Here is a 16,293-nt window from a genome sequence, read left to right as displayed (position 1 = left end):
AAACAGCCAGAGCTTGTTGACCTAATTCTAGCTCGGCAGTGTGTTCAGTGATCACTATTGGACTAGAATTTCAGGGCTTTTTTCCTAGGCTATTGTATATCAATTTTCCAAATAACTGAGTTTTATCAAGGAAGGAAATATAAAGTACAGAGAGAGGGGAAGTTTAGTGATTACAGAGACATGATTTTTCAACATTCAATATAAACACACTGGATAATAAAATCAAATGTGTTTTTCTTGGTCATTACAGTAGGTAGTGAAATATTGACAATAAATTTACTTTAAAATGACATTGTAGCCTTTTAGTACCAGTATTTTTCTCTTCCTTTATTCTGGCTTAAAGACACTTTTTAAGAAATCAACTTCTAAAAAAATATCACAGCTAGTCTAGTGATTGCATGTAGGCTCACTGATTGATTTGAAAATGAATATATTTCCATATGTGGTACCTTCTAGTACCATGCTTTTTAATTTTTACTTTATTTTTAATATTTGATTAATTCCTCCCTGGCAATGAAAGCTTAACATTTATCTAATTTGAGGGAGACTTGTGCTCTGCTTTTGAAACCATGCCGTAGAGTAGCATTTAATTCCTCTTGGTATGTGCAATAGCTCTCAATTGCAGCTTTCTGCTTGTCACCTGCTGTGTCTTGTAATGCAGTCCAGCAGCTTTCCAGTAGGAATTCTTTTGGTGACGTTTGTGGAAGAGAAAGAGTCACTGAAGTATTTTTTACAAGGGAGAGGGCAGAATGTACAGCAAGGATGGACCATGTTTGCAGGAGATAGCTTTAAGAGAAGTTTTCGGTGATAAACAAGAAAAATTGAGATGTTTCTTTGCTGAAAGCTGTCATCAGGAGGATGCACTATTACCTGCCTCACAGTTCACTCAGAGAAGTGGGCAGTGAAAGTGGCTTGAGCAGTTTTATGTCACACTGCTGGGTTTGCCTTTCTGCCATGCCAGGTACCAGTTTCCATGGCCGGCTCTCTGGGAGGGGTTGGGCTTGCCTGTGGCTCCTGTAGTGCTGCTCAGGACAGCCGTGGGTCAGACCCTAAAGAGGAGTTGAATTGTTGCTTCTGCTCCAAAGATATACTGAAGATACACATTGTTTCTTTGGATTTCTTTTGAAGATTGGAATAGCTTCTTCTTCATGGAAAGCTTCTTGCAACAAATGAAAAGCAGTAGGGGGATAAAGTTTGAGGGTGAAGCTTGTTAACTCTGAAATAGCTTATCCTAGATTAACTCTTACTTTAGTAATTAGGTTTATAGCTCTGCAAACAAACATCATACTGCATTTAACCAGAAAAGCTGTGCCAAAGAGTAGATTTATACCTCAAATAACTGCCTTTTTTCATTTGGCTTGGGTTTTTTTTTTTTTATAATACCCTTTCCAATAGCTATGCCTCTTGATTTTTTTACCTTGTAAGCAGGTTACCTCTACTGTGTCAACAAAGTAATCTTATCTTATTACTGTTCAATTTTGCATTAACTATGTGTTATGGTAATTTCATGAAAAATGTAATGAAAATTCAGGTTTAATATGCAGAAGAATGTGTATCTCAGCATTATTTCTTATTAATGATATTATGTACAGATACTTTGTGTATAAGCACAGAGGACATTGTGTAAGTTTATTATGTGAAAACAAGTTCAGGGATTAGTCTAAACCTTTACAGTAGGTAACAATTAAGATTAGTAGTGGAAACAAAGTACTTTGGAGATCATGCCTATAACCAAATTGATTATCACTTACAAATTTAGAACTATAGAAGTCTAAATTTGGTTAAAATTACTGTGAGGACTCAAGTGAATGACTGCATTGTTTTAACCCTGCATACATGTCTGGGTTGGTGGGGCTTTTGTTTGCTCACTTGTTTTTGTAAGTTCTGTGGGGAAGGGGGGGAGTACAGTGACTAACTAGAATTGTAAAAGGGTCTGACAGTTGTTCCTTATGTCAAAGAGTGTGATTCAGTCTTATTCAAAGCCTCATAGCATTGTTTAGTTTTAATGTGTACTTAAGGGCTTTTGAAAGGTGCAGTGAGGAAATCTGCCTGCAGCATTTTCAGAAAATTGAGTTTACATAGGATCATCTCTTTCATCCTCTGACTCCAATGGAGTTTGTTTTGCAAGGAAATTGAGAACTTGATTCAGGCAAAATTGTGGTGGTGTTGCTTGATGTAAAGGCACTAGATGAGGTGATGGTAAGGTGTTCTCCAACCTCTGAATGGATTTCTAACTACTAAAATCTTGATGCTTCTAGAAAACCAGTAGCTAAAGCCTGAAGAGCCTTTCTCCATCTTTAAGGAGCTCGGAGTTTGCACTTGTCAGTTTAAAACAGAGGTTGATAATCATTGTCTTTTATCCTGACATTGCAAGCTGAATCTCAAGTGTAATTCCAGTTAGAAAGTTGTTGTTTCCTCAAGTAATTTTTTTGTAGGCTGTAGAATGCATTGAATTTTGCAACTTGGTCTGTTGAACTATTTGTCTTGAGGACCATATTTAGCCTATGCTTTGTGATATGTATTTATATCTATATCTGTGTTGATATCTATTTCCAAATCATTTGGAACTTTTGACTTTAGCTCCTAAGTGCTGCATAGGCGGTGACATATGTAAGGAGGGGGGAAAAAACTCAACTTTTGCCATTTAGTATCTTTGTCTCTGGTGGAAAATTAGGACTGAAAGGCAAAAGTTAGTATAAGAGAGAAGAGGTACTTACCTGGTTTAACTTAGGGCTACAGTCATTTGCTGTTCCTTGAGGTTTTGTAGCAGCCAGAATTTTCCTGACTTCAGGGAACTATGTACATTATGAGATATCAGATGAGTGATGGAGAGGGGTTGCTTTTCTGTGTCATCTCTGGCAATTGAATATATATATTTATTTATATAATTGTTAATTAAATTCTTGATGCTTTTTGATTAGTGACTTGTATCCTGGTTTAACAAAACTGAAATAGCTTCTAAAATTGCAACAAGTAATATGTTGTCTCAGTGCTAGACTTGATTAGTCTACTTCTTGAGTTAAAGAACCTATCATAATACTTGCACTTGAGGTGCTCTTCTCTCCCAGGCAGATTACTTGAAAGTCTTCCCTTATAAAATTACATTTCATAAATCCTGTTAGCTTTTGGTTTTGACACTGTGTGTGATCACATCTTTGCCATTTCCAGAAGTTTTCAGAAGAAGTCTCTAAGTAAGGTGACAGCAGTTGGTGAGATTTCTGTCCTTTTGGGATGAGGAATATAATAAGCTATAGAGACATGACAGATTGACATTTTGTCAGAATACTGTTCTTATGTTTCTGGCAGCAGCCATCGGTTTCCCACTAGGAGTAAGCATGACCTCATGCATTCAGTAATTTCAGGAGGTCATCACTCCTGTGTTTTAGGGGATCTCACTTGCTCTCATCTCAAGGTTGCCAATGAGAAATGAGCACAAAAGCTTTTAGAGAAGCACTGCTATTTACTATTACTCTCTTGTTTTAGCTTTTTCTCTCTAAACTTTGCAATTGTAATATCTTTGCAGGTGGTTTGTCCAGATTGTAGTGATGATATTGCAGTGAAAAAAGACAATATTCTTGTTCGCTCATTCAAGGATGGCAAATTGTGAGTAGGAATATTGAGTTTGATAATTGAACAAAATTTACACCTCAAGTGAAATGTAATATGAGATGTGTTGGTTAAAGTATTAATAACATCAGTAAGCTCAGTGAATTCCTGCCAAGATTTTTCTAATGTTTAAAAAACTGTTAACAGCCTACATGGTGATGAAATTAGTCTTGAACTTTGTCATTATTACTAATGGGATGCATAAATCTATCTGTCTTAGTTTTACTTCCATTGTTAAAATTGTGGGAAACCCAGCAGTATTACGTGACTTCAAGAATGGCCTGAAACTCTTTCCTGCTGAGGTTGGAATAGAGCAGTGCTTTTCAGGGACATGGCTGTAAGCTTATCCAGCTCCAGAAGGGTCGGTGGGGATGTGTGCATGCCTGCACGTACACCACGTGCACACGCAGAAATCCTCTTTCTTGTTGGAAGGTACTAAGGCATATGTTTATCTCAGTCTAGACTGCAACTGCATCTTATCGTGCTCCTTGCAAAGAGCTCTAATGCTACTCAAAGTAGGAAAAAGGATAGAGAAACATAGAAAACCAGACTGTCTGGTGTTTGCAACAAAATAAAGAACTTTGTGTTCTTAAACTCACAACAGTAGAATTCTTTTTCTAGGTTTTAGTTTTTATTTCAAAAGTTGCAGCTATTTATTGTGCTTGGTTCAGTTCAACACAATGTTTTGCAAGAAGGATATTTAAATATTTAACAGTTTTGTTGTGGTTTAATTACTTATTAAATCTAGGGTATTGCTTTACCATTTGATAGTTTTTCAGGCATCAGTGCACATCACCCAAGGAACACACATAAAATGTATGCACACAAGCACTTACCCACCCCCCTGTCCTCCAGAGCTGCAATTCAGATTTGCTTCCTTGGTTGTAGACAAAGTAGAAATCAGAAAGTGCTTTGTTCTTTCAATTTGAAAGTCTTTAATTTCATATTGACAATTTACACTAATACTCATTTAAGCAAGGTAGGGTTCTAATTAATGTTAAATTAATGTGAGGGTTTAAAGTATTACATATATGGGAGATTCCAGAAACTACCTGTTTGTGGAAGTAGCATGATTTCTTTAACATGCAGTGAATCCATATAGTTTAATCATTTTAATGTAAAAGTTTTGGTTTTAATCCACTGACTAACATTGTACCAGAGTAACACTATAGAATTGTCAAGATATACTTTGTATGCTTCTTATGTGTGTTTAGTAAGTGTATCATAATCTTAACGGGAGCTTTGTATTGTATAGTTAGTTTAACTTTAAAATATTTTAAATGTTTTTAACACTTTCTAAATTCTCCAGTGTTTCTGTGCCAAGAAAAGATGTCCGAGAAATCAGTGAAACTTCACCAAAGCCTGACGCTTTGTTAAAACAAGGTAAAATAACTTTCTGTGAGAAACACTTGTATGTATTTGCTTAGTTACATGAATCACTAAATCTATGGCAGATTGATTCGTGTCTTAAAGATCCTAAACTAGGATCTTCTGTTACAGAATAATATGTTGAAGGAGAGTACTTATGCAAAGTTAGAGAAACTTTTTTCAAACAAATAAAACTTAACTAAATAAAAGCCCCCAAAACAGCACCCCACTTGCTCTGCACTGGCTTTAAGTGTAGACATGCCAAACATGCACACATTGGTTCTATACATTGTATTTTTCCTTTTTAGAACTTTTCAGAATTATTCTCACAGTAGTGCCCCTAATAATTGTAAGTTGCCTTTATGAGCTTTGAAAATCTGGAATTGTGGGTGCATTTGAAAGTTTAAGCTTGTGTGATGAAACTCTTAGGAGTTAGCTTGTGATTATTTCTTCCTTCTTACCCTCCTTTTTTGATATATATAAACTGCAGTGTAAACCTCTTGGATAGGGGTTTCCTCAGTTAAATTTTCATATATGCCCTGTGCAGAAGATCTTGTTTGTGTCTGTAGAAACTAACAAGGTAAAAATACTAGTAATGTCTCTGAGTGCCTTGATGTACAGAGAACACTAGGCCAGTTTGACTGGATAAGACAAATAAGGATGGACAACATGAAGTGGTTGTTGAGGATCTTTGAATGTGGAGAGGAGTTGTTAGTTAGCAGTCTTTCCTTCTCCTCTTCCCTATCACCCCTCATTACTGTTTTTTTAATTGAAATGTTTGTGCAAACTTGATACTTCCTGCAGTGCTAACAAAGGCTGGTTCTTTTACAGCTTTTGACCAAGCACTTGAATTCCGTAAAACCAGAACTGTTCCTAGTAACTGGAAAACAGAATTGAAAGAAGACAGCTCCAGCAGTGAAGCTGAAGAAGAAGAAGAGGATGAAAAAGAAAAAGAGGATAACAGCAGTGAGGAAGAGGCAAGTGAAGTTAGTAAAGGGCATAGTTACACAGCTGATAAAAATTAGCAGGGGTATACATATTTAAGCAGGCCTTTTTAACATTAGGGGACATATAACATGTTAACATAGGCAACCCTGTTAACATAGGCATTATTGAGTAACTGGCTCTTTCCCTGATCTGCTGAGGAACTGCTCCACTCCATCCTATCTCTCTGGCTACCCTGTGTAATGAAGCAGAACTTTCAATCAAGACATTAGCCCCCATGCACTCTACTTCCACCTTTCTTCTTTTTTTTGTCCTGCAAGTATGGAGTCCCCACCTAATGCTTGGTTTTCTGATCATCTCTTCTTTACCCCCAGCCTTCTGTCCAGAAAAAAAAATCAAGACCAGGAAAGAACTTCATTTCACAGCTGGCTGAGAGGCTGAAAGAGAGACTTTTGAGCCTTTTACTTCTCTGTACCTTCCTGTGGTACTCTAAATCTGTATCTGCCATAATGACTTTTTTGTCTCACTAGGGTTTGAGAGCTGTTCTCTTAATTTTCAAGCAAGTACCAGTAGTGCAGCAGACTTAATTTCCTATTAGTAGGGGAATTGTGAAGAAGAAACTGAACTGGTTTGGGTCTTAAATGGTTGTTAGGGTCCTTCCCTCAGTCCATCCTCTGTGGATACTGTGGCTCTGGCATACCAGAAAATAGTGTTTCATCTTCTAGTCATTCATTTCTTTAAAATATATTGGGAGACTGCAAAAGTGTGAAGTTATGACTTTGCCACCTGTCCATGCTTATAATTTCTTTCTGCCTCCTCTTTAAGCTCTCAGAAGATTATCCAGCTCTGATCAAAAGTTTGCAAGGGGCAGGCAGTCCTTTGCTTAGTATTTTGAGAAGCAAGGAATAGTTCCTTGGGCTCAGTACAATTTCTGAACTTTGTCAGCAGGTTCATGTTCAGCCATGAACATGATGCATGGAGGCAGGTTTGTATCTATGCAGAAGGACACATCATCTTTATATAGTGATCATTCCTGCACTACTTTTAGGTGAAAAATACAGAGCCTTTAGCTACAGCATTTGTAGACATTTGACCTTGTACTCTTTCAACACCTTCTCCTGAGCTCCTCTTAGCTGCATGTTTGTTTGTTTGAGCTAATCTTTCCATGTGCTAGACATGGATTTCATCTCAGACAAATATTTTGGAATTTACTGTATCACCTCTTGTGATAATCTTTTCCAGTAAACATTGATTTCAGTCATTTGTTGAACTAGGAAGTTTCTAAAACAGAGGCAAAATATTTTTTTTTTCACTTCTCTTTTTTCTTCTTTGCTCTCCTTGGTGGTCAGTGGCATGTGTGTCTCCTCTCCACCCATATTTGAGCAGTTTCTGCAGCTTCTTCTCTTGTTTTTGTTATTTTGTGCCTGTATCCTCCTGGTTGTCAAGCAGCATCTCTTCCCAAACAGGACCTGTGGGCCTGCTCTTGGGACTTTAGCCACCTGCAGGTTGTTTTACTGCTTCCCAGGACATGATGGCTTCCCCCAGGCCATCCTTGTGGTCCTACTACCTGTAAACCAGAACAAAACAAAACAGAAAACCCAAGCTCTTAAAGATGTCACCACGGACTTCAGAAATAGATACGTCTGTCCCATATGTATGTTCACTCCATTCTGTATATACATACATAGATGCTCTTCTATATCTCATATCTATATACATGCTTCCATCCTATATAGATAGGAGTTGACATGCAAATCCTCTGTACTTATCTTCTGAGAAAAGTAGTTGCCTTTTTGTTTTTTTTTTCCCCTAATGGAAGAGACTGGAAAATGGCCTTCCTTTGCTTTCCAAAATCTGACGGTAGGTAAAAGAGTTGTCAAAGACCCTCTCTCCCAGTGCTGTGCTATGGTACTCTGTTAATTTGTGTTGCAAAAAACATGTTTTTGTTTTCCTGGATTTTATTATCCTATGTAGAAGCCACTTTGTTTTAACTTGTAGCATAGACAGATACATTAGGGACTGCAGAGTGACCAGCTAGCACTCTGGTTGTGTAACTTGAAAATAAGCAAATATGACAGTGTGATATGCCTGCTTCAAAGCATTATCTAGGAAACCTTGTTGTCTAAGTGGATGGAGAGATTATTAACAGATACTGTTAGTATAGTATAATACATACTGACTCTGTAGAGATTCTGAGAAAGTGTAAATGCTTTTCAGAGGCATGCAGGGTCCTAGGCTTTCCATGTTAGCACACTTCGGAGAAAGTTACTTTGTTCTCTACTGGAAAAATAATTAAGGAGTGTTCATTGACTTGCCATTCTGGCTCCTCTGTGAATTATCACATTAGAGATGTAGGAGTACCCTTCAGGCATTGGATTGTATAGTAGGAAAGGAGTGTTTTATTCAGCCTCTTCATCACCTTTACCTTATTTCCCCCTGTATTTAAAAAGAAAATATTCCTTCCTCAAAATATTGTTGGGTTTCCTGAAGGTTTTGTTCAGTGACACCTGTCACCCCTCCTCTGAATGTTCTGCGAGACTAATGTCTTATGGCAAGTTTCTTCTTGTTGATGAGGAACATGAGAAACCCAAATAGCTGCTCATGATCTGTTTTCCATGATCCAGCAAATGCTGGTAAAAGTCTGTTCCAAGTACCTGCTGTGGGAGTTGAGAAAAAAAAAAAGAATTAAAAGAATTATGCAGTTTTGGAATTTTATTCCCCAAGTAATTTGTTCTCCATGGCCTGGGGAATATGAATATTCTTAATGTGCTTTTATCTGAACTACATGCAGAGCTGCAGCACCACCTTGTACCTGTCAGAGAAGAATTGGGCTAGATGTGCCAATCTATGGTGCCCCTGCCCTGTGAAAAGGCTCTCTAGTATATTGGTTGCAGTTCTCTACCCAGCCCATCAAAGCTGCCTGCTCGTAGCTCTGCTGGCACACTGGATGTCAAATGCCCATCATGTAATGCCCCTCGCAGAGCCTTTCCTCTTGCATTGCCTTTGCAAGATTGGAGTATTTTCCTTGCATTTCTGTTGGTAATTATACCTGAAGGGCAACTGTTGCAGCATATTGTGAATGCTGGTTCTTAATTTTTTTGCCTGTTTGCTCTGATGTTATCCAAGTGCATTTAATGGGTAAGAGGAAGTGCAGAATAAGAAAAAAACCCTACTTCTTTATAATAGTTACAGCCTTTCCTGGCCTTATTTTCAGCTGTACATCTCTATATTAAATAGATTCAGTAGATGTTGGAGGGCTTGAGGTTTGTTTTTGTTTGTGTGTGTTTGTTTTTCCCAGTTCTGTTTAGTAATGATATTCTGTTTCAGTTGTTTTTTTCAGCTGTCTTGGTGTGACTTTAAAGACAGTATGTTTTTTCCCCTTGCTTCAGGGTAGGTGAAGCTTTAATATTTAGCACAAGGAGACTGTTGAAGAACGGAAATTATAAACATGGAATGCAAATACACCAAAGAAAAATAATTTACTTTAGATTACTGAATAACTAGTTATTTTTAGAAACTCTATGGGTAGTATTAAAAATTAATCAACTCATATTTGGTGTATTGTTTTGCAGTAGCTCAGTCATCAGAATTTGAAATATTAATATCTTATTGCTACTAGTTGTGGCAAGCCCCATTTCCAAAAGAAATTATGAGTTGTTAGAAAGTAAGCCATAGTGCTTTGTTATGAAACTCCAGTGTTTATTAATCTAAGTAAATCTAATACAAAGGTTTATTAGTGCCATGAACTGAACTTCCAAAATATCCATTGTTATTTCAGTTCTGGGATTGATCCTGCTCAGCACGCGCCCAGCTGGTGCCCCATGGCAGTTCGCATGCAGTGCCATTGGCTGCGGTTTGCCAGTGCAGTGGATTAGAACTCCTAAGAAAGTGCAAGCACCATTTGCTCTTTGACTTCATCTCTGGAAGTGACGTAGTCTGTCCAGGAACCAAGGAGTCACTTAACTGCAGTAGAAATAGAGCTGAGATTTCTGATAGAATCTCTTGATCATTAATAGCACTGTCTCCCAGACTTTCTGCATAAATGGACGAAATTGAGAACACCTCTTGATCTATGGTATCACTTACGATACTTCAGTGATCAGTCAGAAATCCAATCTCGATGTATGTTTACAGTCAATGTTTTATGTATTTTGAAACACTGTAGTTTATAAAACTTGGCTTCATGTGGCATAGCACTGAGAGCATGTACCTCTCTGTGCCATATCCTGTTTCTGACTATAGTAAAACAAACTTAAACATTTAAACCTAAATTATCACTGCCTTATATTTCTTAATGAAGGAGCGTAACTCAAAATGGTGACAGTTTTCTTGCATGCATTGCTTTAAACAGGAGGAAATAGAGCCATTTCCTGAAGAACGAGAGAACTTTCTTCAGCAATTGTACAAGTTCATGGAAGACAGAGGTAGGCATTTTAATGAGCAGTAATTTGAAAAATTGAGCCTGTAAACTAGTGGTGCTTTGCAGTACAGTTTTGGAAACAGGGAAACTGTACTTATGCCTTCTGTCTTCCCTTTTGTTTGGAAGATGAGTCTGTCACTTGACTCATCTCCTAAAATGCAGTACCAGATTTCTGCTTTCAGAAATAAATGGATATATATAAATATCTAACCTATTATGTTTTGCATATATTGTACTGTGTTTGCTATATGTACTTATAGTGTGTATAATCAAGCATTTAATAATTTCAATGATATTAATTTATATTCTCAGTTTAATAACTTTAAAATACTGACACATACATCTTATAGGTCATGGAAAAATACATTTACTTTGTGCTAATTTTCTTTTGTGAATCCTGATAACTTAAGTGCATGAACATTTTCCATAGACTGAGATGTTTTTGAAAGCCAGTACCAGTCATTATGTTAAATATTTACCAGGTTTTTATATATTGCAAGAAAAGGCAGGAGTGAGGGTATCTGTATTTAAATTACTATTATAACTGGTTAAATTAGTATCTTATTGCCATATGAAATGAGTTAAACTGTTCACAAAAGATGACAATGTGGTAGCTACTGCTAGTACAGTAGCATAGGAAGTTTCAGCTCTTGAAGCATTATGGGTTTGCTCCTGTTGAGAGTTGGTTTGGGTTTTTTTAAATCAGTGAAAGGACTATTGTAGTTTCAGATGTAATTGTTTCAGTGGATGAAATAAAAATATGTACAATATAGTTAGCAAGAAAATTTGCATCATTTCTGCATGTTCAGTAGTGTGTGGAAGAATGTATATATATGCATTAAATAACATTATATATGTGCATTAAATAGCATAACCCATTTTCCCTCTAGTTCAGTAAGACTGTAGAGTTTATGTTTCATGAAAAAAAAGTACCAGATGCAGGATATGGAGTTTAAAATACTGTATTTAATAGTAGTGCATGTGATGTGAATTTCATGTTATTCTGAAAAAAATATTTCAAAACACCCTAACAACTGTTTTTGTAACCCAGGGACTCCCATTAACAAACGACCTGTATTAGGATATAGAAATTTGAATCTCTTCAAATTATTCAGACTTGTACACAAGCTTGGAGGATTTGATAACGTGAGTATTAGTATGATGAGTACTCCAGAGCCATAAAACCTGAGGATGCTGTTTATTATTGTGAAATAATTTATTACTCTGTGAAGTACTGATAAATAACACAGGACCATTAGATGTATAAGTTTTCTACTATGACTGCATAAGACACCTTGTAGCTCTAAAAAACATGTTTTAACATGAACCAGAACTAGTTAGAAGCTAAACAAATTACACATCTACTCAGCATGTTTAATTATTGCTGCAAGAAAAAATCAGCCAGCACGTGTGTTTTTGTAATACTTCAAGAAACATTTGTCTGATAAAGTTGTTACCTCCATGTGAAAGGAGTCACTGCTCAGTAAAATCTCAAAGACAACCAATTTAGTGGCCTGATGTGAGGCCCTTCATTTCTATTTATTCTGGGCAGTGTAAAGAAGAATTTGAGACTGGTATTGGGAGGAGTAATTGAAATACATTGAATTCATGGCCAAGCAGATTCTGTTTGTGCTTTGAACTGCTTCCCATGAATGTAGCCTGACAGCTGAGGAGGTCTGTTTGTGCAGTGATGCCTTTCTGACAGGCAGGACAGGATGTGGTACTGGGGTATTGCAGTACATCTGCTTTACCTTCACAGATGGTTAGAAATGAGCACGTCACGGATCTTTGTCACCAAAGGACATGCTAAGGACATAATGAAAGACTGGTAGGCACTATGACTGGTGCAGTACTACCAGGGCTGAGTATTGTTAATGCTTTGACTTCTTTTTTTCTTTCCAATTTAATTAAAATTCTAGCTCTGATAGTTAAGAATTTAAATATAAAATAAAAAGAAAAAATGATGTACTGATTTTTCTGATAGCTATATTTTCTTTCCTCTCTTTTATTGCCACCTGGAGAGGAAAGCCTGCTGTGGCTTGTTGCATTGCAGAAATGCTAAATTGCTTTAAGTGATTACATTAGACTGCAGTTTGCATTACAGTGAAATACTGCGTATGTGATAAATAGTAATTTTATAGATCAGAGGAAATTACTTACATTTATTTTCTGAAGCTGTAAACTTTATCAATTTAGTTTTTTTGTCAGTGAATTAATTCAAAAACAATGACTTTGTTGTCTTTAACAGATTGAAAGTGGAGCAGTATGGAAGCAAGTTTATCAAGATCTTGGAATCCCTGTATTAAATTCAGCTGCAGGATATAATGTTAAATGTGCATACAGAAAGTAAGTAATAAAGCCATGTAGTTTATGCTAAAACTACAGTGAACTGAAGTGATGCTGTGTTAGGGGTAATATACATGAAATCCATAACTCTTTGTTTATAATACAGTTTTAAAGCTTTAAGCCTACTGGCCATGTTTAGCTTCTCTAGGTTGGATTTTCCTTCTTTAGTCAAACCTGCTTATCACAAAACAATTTTTTTTTTTTTAGATATCTCTATGGTTTTGAAGAATATTGTACATCAGCTAACATTGAATTTCAAATGGCATTGCCAGAGAAAGTGACGAACAAGCCTTGTAAAGACTGTGAAAAAGAAAAAGAATTGAAGATGCGTGAAGAACCAGAGCAGGATGCAAAAGAGATAAAAGTGGACAAGGATGAGCGCAAGCAGGAAGAAGTAGCAGTAGTACAACCAGAAGAAAAAAACTCAGCTGAGAATGATAATGAAAGTAAAGAAAATGATAAGCCCTCTGTTCTGGTAATATATTTTAAAGTTCGTCTTGTATCTTGTTTATAAAGTCTGTTGATGTGTTAATAACCATGAATAACATAAAGATTGAAAATTCCATGAGGGATTTAAAATAAGACAAAAACTCACTGTAAACCTAATTCAGAACAAGACATTTATCCTAGGTGCCTGTTTTAGGGGGTCATGATGTCAAAATGTCTGACTTGTTAGAAAACAGCTTGAACATTCCACTTGTTTGAGGGCCTCCTGGTTGAAATGGAGACTAATTAGTGTCCAGCTTTATCCTTATCTGGGTACTGCATGCTCACAGCTAACTGTATTGCTGATATTTTCATTATCCATTTAGCTATGCTTGTAAATGCTCATAATAATACTCATAAAAAGTAACTGCTGTTACTTTTGTGTTCCCATGAAACCAGTGAAGCTCTGTAAAGACCTGGGCCATATTATGTACACATGGTCTAATGTAGCTTAGTGGTCCAGAGAAACAAATGTTTATAGCTTTTCACAATCCACTGTTGACTCAGTGGCTTTAGCAGAAGTTCAGGGCCATAAATGGATGTGCTGCACTGTACAGGCCTCAGAGTTTGCTGTGGAAGCAGTGTGGCTCCTCAAGTCAGTGTGCAACACAGCTGTAATGTGGGCTGCTATCCTCTGGGAGGAATCTCACACAGACCAGTATGGGTATTTCTGCATCCCAAGTAGGAACATGCTTTGTGAAGTGTTTGTCTTTGGGATTGCTTTGCAGTCCAGGTCTAAGAGCTGCAAGCCTATATCATTGTGATAAAACAGGCCAGGACACTGGCTGCAACTTTAAACTGCTTGGTTTAGCTTAAGACTTTCAAAAGGAAAAGCAGCAGAGGTGCTGTAATTTTAGGACAAGCCCCACACTGTAGCATTGTTTTGTTCTTATGACTTCAGTGTGTTTTGCCTGTCTTTTCTTAAATCCTTTGTTTTCACCTTGTGAGTTAACTAAAGGTTTTGTTATCCTAGGGAAACAAAAAAAATTTGCCAGATTCTGTGTTTATTCAGCCTGATCAAGAAAAGGACTTAAATGTAATCAAAACTGAAGATGAAATCAAATTGGAGGATAAAGAGGAGGAGAAGATCAAAGAAATGGAAAATCCTACAGTAAATGCAGATGCTGAAGAAAAGGAAAAATCAGGGTAAGTTATGCTGTTTCTAATCAGATGAGGCATAGGTGTTTTTTAAATTTTAGTCTTATAATTTGAACTCCAAATCAGACATGCCGTTGTTAACTAGACTTGTATCTTCTAGAGACCAGTGTGTTCATAACTTGGTCATGGTTAGGGCATTCAAGTTCATTGATCTCTTTTTAAGGAAAAGGCACCTTAAGTTTTACAGGTTCCAGACCTAAATGTAAGCTGAGTGAGAGCAGAATATACAAAGCATAGGGTTCTATTTGATTTAATACAAAAATATTGCAGTCATTGCCAGGAGTATTTTTATGCTTGATTTTGATACAAGTATAAGGCAACCTTGTGGTTTGCCACAAGCTTTTGCTTTTGGACAGGGGCGTGTAACATGGGAAAAGATGGAAGTACCTTGCATTGCTCAGTTAACAGCCTTGCTGTTGAATAGGCCTGGTTGTGGCAGGAGTCTTGTGCAGACCTTCAGACAGGTGTTTTGAAAGTAGGAGATGGAAATAATAGGGATGCTCAGGGCCATCTAATCAGTGAGTCTGTGTGAATCATTTGGTTCATGGAATGGGCAGGTTTTCCTGTTTCAGTGCAGGAAAATCTCACAAGTGTTTTTCAGCAGCCACACAAAAAAATTACAACCAGAATATAGTCCTCATTAATCCCCAGTGTGTTAACAATTTGTATTCTTACAATTAAAACTCTCATACAGTATGATGTCTAGTATTAAGAACACAACAATTCCCCTTAGAGGTCAGATAGATCTCTTTTAATACAGTATTTGTCTTCAATAAAACCCAATAACAGATGCTTAAGGGAGAAGCTGTTACAAGAGGGAAAGCAGATAATGACATCTCCTTATACTTTCGCAGCAATCTGTTTATCAGGGATGTGTTGGGTTTTGTTGGGTTTTTTGTAGTTAATACCATCTGTTGCCTGACCAGTAATTCCTTTGTTCATTCCAGCAATTTTGTTGATTAATAGATCTGCTATGTTGTCTTGATCTTCTGTCTAAATATCATTAGATCTTAATGCTTCTTCTGGCCCATTAAAAGTTGTGGCCAGAATGTCATGGTTTAGTATATTGATTTCTGATTCATTGGTAGTAGTTATTTTATTTTGTTTTAATTTTGATTTTTTTAGTGGATTCTGGGATAATCCTTTTGTAAGAAGTTTTTCTCCTTCTGAATATTTTCAGTGAGATTTCATTGGCAATTTCTGTGACTCAAAAATGCAGAATACAGACAAAACAAGTTTACCTGACTTCAGTTCAAGAGCCTTTTCTTTATGGATGTGATTTTGTTTGTATCCTATGTAAACTTTTCTTTTTTAAAATACTAATTGCTAGACTTTGTTGCATTTGCTATTTTTAATGTGAACTAGATGAGTTGTACTTTAATGGGTTTGCAAGATTTTAAGAATTATTAAAGACTGATTTTACAATGCTGCTTTCAAAATATGGAACTAAATGGATGGAAAACTTTGCAATGCTCAGAGAATAGCAGTTTTTAAAGTTCTCTAAATTCTGGATTTGTATGTGTGTATGCTTGTGATGTTACTTTATATTTATATACCTGAAGAGTATGGTGGCTTCATGCTTACCATGCTGCAGCAGTAAATGGTACATGAAAAGTTAGAAGCTGCATTTGCTTTTCAGTAATCCTTTATTTTAATTTTTTTTAAGTTGGGGTGTTTTTAATCCCATTTCATGTCAATTTGCATTATTTATTACATCAAAAATGTTATTAGCGTTCCTATTTTTTTATTTATGAAAACAACAAAAATCTGTAGAGAATTTCCTTTTAAGTTTTCCCAATTCACCTGATAGCAATTGAGTGAATTCTTTTCCCTCTGCTCCTCCTTACTCATCCCAGTGGAAAAGTCTTCCAACTAGTATTTTTGCTATTATGACTCATGGAAGATTGTAATGAGTTGCTTAGAATGGAAAGAATAACTCTAAAAAGAGGTGTAGGTGGTGATGT

The 16,293-nt window shown here is 36.5% G+C and overlaps 1 protein-coding gene across 4 annotated transcripts in view; it reads left to right on the top strand.

Moving 5' to 3' along the window:
- Positions 1–16,293, top strand: part of ARID4B (AT-rich interaction domain 4B) — an 88,149-nt gene that overhangs the window by 44,993 nt on the left and 26,863 nt on the right. For all 4 annotated transcript variants that reach the window (XM_066546781.1, XM_066546778.1, XM_066546780.1 and 1 more), the window contains exons 9-16: positions 3,524–3,603; positions 4,916–4,989; positions 5,806–5,951; positions 10,271–10,343; positions 11,391–11,485; positions 12,588–12,685; positions 12,893–13,160; positions 14,145–14,317. In XM_066546781.1, coding sequence (XP_066402878.1) covers positions 3,524–3,603; positions 4,916–4,989; positions 5,806–5,951; positions 10,271–10,343; positions 11,391–11,485; positions 12,588–12,685; positions 12,893–13,160; positions 14,145–14,317 — 1,007 coding nt within the window. The remainder of the gene's footprint in view (positions 1–3,523; positions 3,604–4,915; positions 4,990–5,805; positions 5,952–10,270; positions 10,344–11,390; positions 11,486–12,587; positions 12,686–12,892; positions 13,161–14,144; positions 14,318–16,293) is intronic.

This window comes from Molothrus aeneus, chromosome 3, assembly GCF_037042795.1.
Source record: "Molothrus aeneus isolate 106 chromosome 3, BPBGC_Maene_1.0, whole genome shotgun sequence".
NCBI lineage: Eukaryota > Metazoa > Chordata > Aves > Passeriformes > Icteridae > Molothrus > Molothrus aeneus.
The sequence above is the reverse complement of the archived record's forward strand: the minus strand, read 5'-3'. Positions and strand labels throughout refer to the sequence as shown.